The 7,936-nt window shown below is 42.9% G+C and overlaps 1 protein-coding gene across 1 annotated transcript in view; it reads left to right on the forward strand.

Moving 5' to 3' along the window:
* The window catches only part of MSN (moesin), a 74,431-nt gene extending 70,186 nt beyond the window's left edge, over nt 1-4,245 (forward strand). The window contains exon 13 of the mRNA XM_054039126.1: nt 886-4,245. Within this exon, the coding sequence (XP_053895101.1) occupies nt 886-1,050 (165 nt within the window). The 3' untranslated portion in view covers nt 1,051-4,245. The remainder of the gene's footprint in view (nt 1-885) is intronic.
* Nucleotides 4,246-7,936: the final 3,691 nt, after the last annotated feature.

The raw sequence follows: 7,936 nt of genomic DNA on the forward strand, positions 1-7,936 counted from the left end.
TGTATTCTGCCTACTTGAATCCTGCTGGCCATCTGACAGCTGTTCAGTGCTGTCTGGAACAGGATGAAGGACTTGGTCCAGTTCCTGTCAAGCAGGTGTCCCTGCCAGTCTGCTGCCCTGTTGGCTGACTCCACTGGATTGCACTGTTCAACCCCAGTAGTGGTCTCTCAAAGGCAGGTTTGAAGTGCCTTGTTGAGAGCAGCATGGGGAAAGCCTGTGCTGTACCTACACTGAACTTCAGTCTGCTGCACTGAACTTCAGTCTGCTGGGATGTGTCTGTTCACCAGCGCTAAACAAACAAGTGGTGCTCTGTGTCCAGCTGTGACTCACTCACTCATTGGCTGTCTAGGCTTCTTCACCTGCAGACCAGGGCAGAAATATTACTGCATTGTGCTGTGGCGATGCTAGAAAGGAGGCTGGAATCTGCAGTGCCTTGCTAATGGCAAGGGGTTTGCCATTTTGTTCACTAATTATTTAAATATCTTTAATCTTGCCATTGTCTTCCCTCTCCAACTCCTACCCCGCTATGGGAAAAATCCCTTGCTAGAGAGCCCCAGGGGGCACATATATTTTTGGAGTTTTCACCTTTCACCTGTGTTTTTCACCTTTTCCCTATGTAAGGTTAGGCCTAACTTTAGTCCAGACTTCCTCAGACATTAGAAAAAAATCTAGACTTGTGAGCAAATGGTGTGATGTCATCACACTTCCTACACTGTAAATATTGGGGGTGAGAAAATACCAGATTAGATAGGCACAGGGTTTTCCATCGCAAAGGATAGCAATCTTTTGGGACTAAGGCCCGCTTTACCTCTTGCTGATCCTACAGCTCAGCGCTGCTGCATAGGCTGGCTTGTAACCCTACTTCTGTCTTTCTCCCATCTATAGGCTCTTACCTCAGAGCTGGCAAATGCTCGGGATGAAACCAAGAAGACAGCCAATGACATGATCCACGCTGAGAACATGCGGCAGGGCCGTGACAAGTACAAGACCCTCCGCCAGATCCGGCAGGGCAATACTAAGCAGCGCATTGATGAGTTTGAGTCCATGTAAACTCTCTTGCACCCGCTGTCCCCTCTTTCTCGTCCTCTCCCATCATTCACGTGTAATCGTGCTGCGCTGGAACCACTACAGAAGAGTGACCATGGTCTTTATTTATCGAGTTTCGTGCAGTCTCTGCAGTTCAGCAACGGAGGAACAAACAAAATATCCATGTTGTCTTGGGCGGGGTGGGGACTCCAAATCTGAAATTGTTTTTGCTTAGCTGGGTGAAGTCTCAATTGCACATGGCTTTGTACTGTTCATTGAAACAATTGCATTGCTCTCTGGGTCCACTGGGAGGAGATGCAACCAGATACTTCCACTGAGTTACATATGGTAAAAGTCAGCAGTCTGACACACATGCCTTACAACAGTACTTCAGTATTAGAATTGAGTAGCTAGGGGCTAGATCTCTGCTTTAATGCAAGGCTTTGATTTTAATTGAGTTGGGGGGTGTAGTGAAAGAAGGTTTCAGTGAAAAGGGGTTGGAAGTAAAGTATAAATGTTATTTGTAAAAGACCAAAGCTTTCTCTGCTCTCCAAATTTGAGCAAGCCAAACAGATCTGAACTGTCAGTGTTAAAACTTCTTGAGGGATCCATCAGACTTCTTTTTAGTTACCTATTCCTGAGTCCTTTGGAGTGATCTGGGCATTTCCATTAAAGTAACTTGTTTTGGAGCAGTAAATTCCCTAGTCAGCGAGGAGAGGGGTTCCTCCTCCACAGTAATTCTTGTTGCCATTTATTGTGCCAATGGCAGACTGTGTTGGAGGGGCTTTAACTTCCACTAGTAACCCCAAACTAGAATTCTAAAGGAATAGGCAAATATGCAAGAGTGCAGGGAGAGATGTAAAAATTAAGTAGTTCTAACCAAATGAAAATGTAGCCACCAAAAATCATGAGTCTGTCTGAGTATGATGCATTTATTCTTCTCATGCAGATAATGTCCAGAAAAGGCCTTTTTATTGTAAATCATTGGTGCCTTATGACTTGTGCACAGATGCATATTGTAGTTTAGGGTTTTAATAAGGGGTCTTTAGGTTTTTTTAATTAGTTTAAACTAGGAAAAATGACCAGCAGCTGGGGCCCAAAAACAATCCGTGACCTATGGCTTTTCATTTCACATCTGGTTCATCTGTTACAGGTCAGCACCTTCCTCCCTGCCATCTCTTCTGGTTGGGACAAGAAGATGCCTTGCTAGCTGTCTGTCCTAAATGGAATCCTCTTTTCCTATTGCCATCTTAATTGTCAAATGATAGCAGCACACTTAATTCCTAACTCAACTCAAATCTCTGTCCTCCCCTTGGAATGATATTGTGTCCTTTGTCTGTCTGTGGCCCTGAGAACAGAAGTTTCTGCCCCTAGTGATGAGGTGACTCGGTCCTGAGCTAGCTGTTGCTGTTTTACTGTCACTTGTAGTACTGTCCAACAACAAGTCCTGTAATCCAAATGGTCTTGTTATGCATTCCTGTCCATGTTATAGAGAGGATTCTGTGTATTACTTGGCAGGAAATAACCATGTATGTTCAGGGTTGACTTGGACATGGCCTTAATTCTTTGTAGAGGAAAATGCTCCAGTTTTAGAAGAGCCCTTTTAAAATTTGAATTAATCTAAATGGACTCCTCCTCCCTCTCCCCTGCACTTCCCATCTTAGTTTAGCCTGTTGTTACTTAAACTTGCAGCCTTCAGTCTGGCTGGTGGTGTGTTCTTGCTTGGCATGTTCCAAAATCTATGCAACTTTCTCAGCCCCGTGGGAGCTTCCCACCCCCTTCTCATCCATGTAGTATCACCGTTATTGGTGGTATAAAGAAAATACCTGAAAACTTACACTAGAGCTCCTCAAAACTCAAACTTCTTCTAAGGCAAACTAGAAGTGGCACAGTGGAATGTTAGTGGTGTGGCGAGAAGAGTGCCAGAAAGTCAGTGTTAATACAAGCCTGCAGTATTTCTCCTGGAATCCCTTGTGCTGCTTAAAACCACCTCATCTGTGTGAGTGCTTTTAGAGAAGCAATATCAGTTTGTTTGCATGGAGATCCATGCAAACACTGACCAAATGGTAGCATAACCTAACATAGATCCTTCCAAATGTCCAATACATGCATTTTTGAAGCACTTTTGTCCCCAGACACAATGTGCCTTTAGGAGGGGAGGGAGAAGGGGAAACCTTCCATCAACCAAAAAAACTCAAAAAACACCCCAGTGCTTTGAAAGTTACAAATAAGATTGCAGTTAAACTTGTCAGAACTTATTTGCATATTTCTTTACTGAAGAGTTATTGGCACTGATTTCTATTTGAGTCTCATTACTGAGAGAACAAACAACAATTAAACTTCACTTCTGGTGCTTTAAACCTGGTTCTCAGCAGTTCTGCTCTGACAACTACTTGCTTTTTTTTTTTTTTTTTTTTTTAAAGTCTTTTATTGCATCTTTAACAGTTTCCTGAATGAGAAGATGCACAGTGCCTGGAGTATGTTTGTTCAAATAATAAACCTCTTTCTGTTGTGATGGGTCACAGAACACTGCTGAACTCCTGTGTTATGTTGACGTGACTTCTGTTGTTTTTGTCACGTTCTAATTTCAAATGGTCCAATATAGAAATAGAACAGTTCATGCCAGTGAGTCCACCTAACTCCTTGTGTAGTTGTTTCAGCTGTGCCCTTTCCTACCAGTATTATATTCGTGGTATCTAATGATATTTGATTTCAGTCTTTCTAGCTATGCACAATTAGAAAATATTAGTCATGGGAGGAGGAGATGTTTATAGTCCCCTCGCCCTTTGAAAATGTATACTGTATTGTAAAGAGATGATATTTTGCAAGGAAATTAATGTAAGAAGCTTTCAGTATTATGGTGAGATTTCTAGACACACTTTTTTTATTTGTTACAATACATTGAGTTAATTTTTTTTCTCTCCCCCTGTTTGTTTACTACTTGGATATAGAGTATCCTCTTCAGGGGATTATCCTATGAAGTGTTTGCCTGCCTTTGTTTTTTTGTTGCTGTAAATTATGTCTACACATTTTTGACCAAACTTTTTTTATTTTGGTTATATTAAAACAGCAGTCCCTTGGGACTTGTGAGGTAACTCATGGGCCCATGTGGCTAACCACAAAAAGAAACTTGGTATCAAAACACTTTTGTTTGGAGGAATTTGTTAAAGTCCATGTCCTGTTCTTCCTTCAGTGCCAATAAAGTTTAGAGAAATTAAATCCTTGGTGTAACTGGGTTGCTGCAGTTTCTATTTCAAGCCTTCTCTCTCCCCCCCCGCCCCCCCGCCCCTTCCATGTTCTACCACTGCACCTCCATGCTCCCCTGCAACAGTCTGTTACCATGGAACTCCAACTGCTCCGCATTAGAACATTCTGTAGTTCCTTCTTGATGCACACAAATAGAAGCTAGGATGGAACCCACAAACTCTTGACTTCAGCTAGGATTGGAGGCCAGGTCTCCAGAGGTGGAAGTCAAAACAGAGTCACAGGATTGTACTGTCCTTAGCACCTGCATCTGAGAATGACCCAAGATAACTATCAGGTTTTTTTTTTTTCTGTCTAAAACTGCTTCCAGTTAAGGGAAGAACCTTACATGGTTGGATTTGGAGTTAAAATTTTCACTAAATCTGGTTTCTGGTGTGGAGACATAGCTGCTTCTTTGCATCCGTAAGCCACAAGAGGGCAGCATAGATTAGCCTGGTTTTGGTTTTTGTAGCTAAATTACTAAATTCTCATGTAGTGGGGATTTGAACTTGGATTTTTTTTTTCCCAAGCTACCATTTGCTTATTTCCTCACTCTCCTCCCAAATTTCAAAAATGTGTATCTTTTGAGATTTTAGGGATGAGAAAATGCGGAAGGAAGGGGGGGGGGGTGTTTATACATGCTCTCTCTCCTAGCTGAGTGTGGGCAGTTTAGTTTCCATATTGAGAAGAGATTCCTAATGGGAAGACACAATGATCATCTTAGGGATTTGGATGTGACTAGAGGAGAGCTTTCTGCAAAACCACATTACCTCTCTGCACCTCAGTCTCACAGAGGAGGATAAAGATCCTTATTTTTGACCGTGCTTTGAGATCTACTGGTTATATCATAATCATTATAGAAGAACTTACTGTTGCCCATCTGTTGTACTTAATAAGGAACACTGGTGGTCATGATTTTGGGGGTCAGTGACTTTTTCTATCCCCTCAGGGGAAGAGGGCTGTTCTAGAGACAGGCTTGCAACCCACCAAAAGCATAACTGGGTGATAAAGGATCATGATACGTGGGGCTGCCACTTAAGGATGGGATTCTTGGCCTACAGTTTGCTGAGTGTGCTGGTTTTCTCGGAGTGCTCCCAATTTATAACTAGATTATAGGAGTCAGTGAAGAAGACAACTGGTTTGAGACTACATTGGTGTCTTGTGTGTCTTAACTATTTCTTATTTTAAATCACTATAAATATGCCTTGTCCACAGTGCTGGAGTCTCAGATGCCTCTTATTGTCCAACCAAACATACCACTGTTTGCGGGAACAACACTATTGACTTTCTCCTAAACAAGTACCAAATCTTTATCAAACATCTGGATTAAGGCTGTAGGAACCAAAATGGTGTAAGAGGCAACCTTGTATTAAACAGTGTCCAGTGTAGCTGATTAGATATGAGCATCAGCACAAGTGTGGGATTCAAGAATGGATGTGTGTGTGTGAATGTACTTTAAGACATCAGCTCTGATCCTCCACTTAGTCAGTCATGTAAGTGCAGTGACTTCAGTGGAGTTACACCAGTGTATGTCAGGAGTGAGTCATTAATATCTTCACTGGGGACTTATTTCTAAGGGTATGTCTATATTACCCACCTGATCGTCAGGCAGCAATTGATCCAGCAGGCATCAATTTATCACATCCAGTCTAGGTGCAATAAATCAACCCCTGGGTGCTCTCCTGTCAACTCCAGTACCCCTCCAGGGCGAGAGGCGGAGTGGATGGGGGAGCATCAGTAGTCGACTCACTGCAGTGAAGACACTGCAGTGAGTAGATCTAAGTACGTTGATGTAGCTGAAGTTGCGTAATTTAGAGTGATTTTTTCCACCCCTCTCCCTCCCGGTGTAGACCAGGCCTAAGCCTATGGAAGAAGTGAGAGCACTTTCATTGGTCTGTAATGGGAAATTAACCCTAACTAACCACCTTCTGAAAACTCTGCCTATTGGGGAAGAAATATACCTGCAAACAGGTGTGGAAGAGTTGAAGCACTAGAGAGTTAGGGTGCTGTAATGAAAGCTATTTTTGCAGCCTATTTCACATGCTCCTAATGCTCTAAAACAACTAGGGCTCACATTTTCTATGCTTAGTGTCTCAAAAGGTGTCAAGGCTCAACACCCCCACCCTCAATCCATTTCTAAGTCCCAGAAGGGATGGGATCCTTTGTATAACTTAAATTATAACTCATGCTTCTAAAAGTTGCAGCAAAAACTTTAAACTTTCCAGGGGTACAGTCTAATCATAATCCTTAACTTTTTATGCAGTGTTTTCCATTGGCATAGCACTGTATGAACATGGAGCAAACACTCTTTGCTCTACTTGAAATGGGAAGGAGGGGTGAATTTCCTTCTTCTTTCCTCTTACTAACTTTCCATTCCTCACTCTACTGCTAACTGCAATAGAAAGATAACAAAATGTAACTAGTAAAGTTGCTAGTTCTGCACCATGTTAATTTGCTTGCTTGTTAGATCCTTGTCACCTGCCTTGTTTGCTTTTTGCCTTGTTAAATAGTAAATCTGAGGGCTTGGATTGTATCTCTGTACAGTGTCTAGCACAATGGGACCACAGTCCTGGTTAAGGCGTCTGGGTGCTACTGTAATACATAATTGTGACCTGAAATGTCAGCATACCCCAAACATATACAAGCTGTGCGATTCAGGCAAGTTATGGCTATCCTGACTGTTCCTGTGCAGAATCTGTGCCCTTGTTTTGTGCAGGTGACATTTCAGACTTCCTGCTGGTGTGAAGCAGTTAGTCTGAGCTGGAGCACAGCTGAAAGTTTCAGAAGCTGGCATTCAAGACAGGGATATTAATCTGTATGGCCCGAGTGTGTCTGCATGGGCATTATGTGCTGGCACTGTTGAAGGGGAAGACTTCTTGTGGAGAGGTAGTTAAGTGCCTGTGTTTTGATGTGTGCAGTTTTATTGGACAGCATTTGGTACTTAGCAAGGACTGTACAGGGGCTAGGTTTTAGTATTAACTATTTAAATATCCGCTTTTCTCTGCTGAGCTCTATCCTACCTATTCTGTCCTCATATGCATGCTCTCGGCCTGTCCCTCTACCCACATGCGGTGAGAGACAGACAGCTGAATTCTTAGTCCCTCCTCTTCTCTCTTTGCCCCATCTCTCTGCTTACCCTTCCTGGAACTTGTCCCTTTGTTATAACCCCCTGTCTGTGGGGATGCGAGAAGAAACAAAATATCTGAAAGATGTGTGGTTTTTTTTTTTTTTTTTTAATCTGGTCCAGTGTAAAGAAGCTCCCCCCCCTCCCCCACAGCCTGTTCAGAGAGGTGTTTCTCTTCTGCCAGGTGGGTTACAAAGCACAAGGTTCTGATTAATGTGCTGGCAGGGGTGAAAGCACAGACCTTTAAGTGAGCCAGGGTCAGGCCCCTGGCACAGGCTTCTCCAGGCAGGCATGTTATGTCTATGTCCAATCATCCTCCCAATGTGGTGGGTGGTCTCTACTGAAAGCTAAGAACTAGCTGATAAGGATGGTTATTGTGGGCGGTTTGTCATAGACTTTAAGGTCCGAAGGGACCATCGTGATCATGTAGTCTGACCTCCTCCACAATGCAGGTCATAGAATCTCACTCGCCCACTCCTCTAATAAACCCTTAACCTATGTCTGAGCTATTGAAGTCCTCAAATCATGATTTAAAGACTTCAA

Source organism: Malaclemys terrapin, chromosome 9 (genome assembly GCF_027887155.1).
Source record: "Malaclemys terrapin pileata isolate rMalTer1 chromosome 9, rMalTer1.hap1, whole genome shotgun sequence".
NCBI classification, from domain to species: Eukaryota; Metazoa; Chordata; order Testudines; family Emydidae; genus Malaclemys; species Malaclemys terrapin.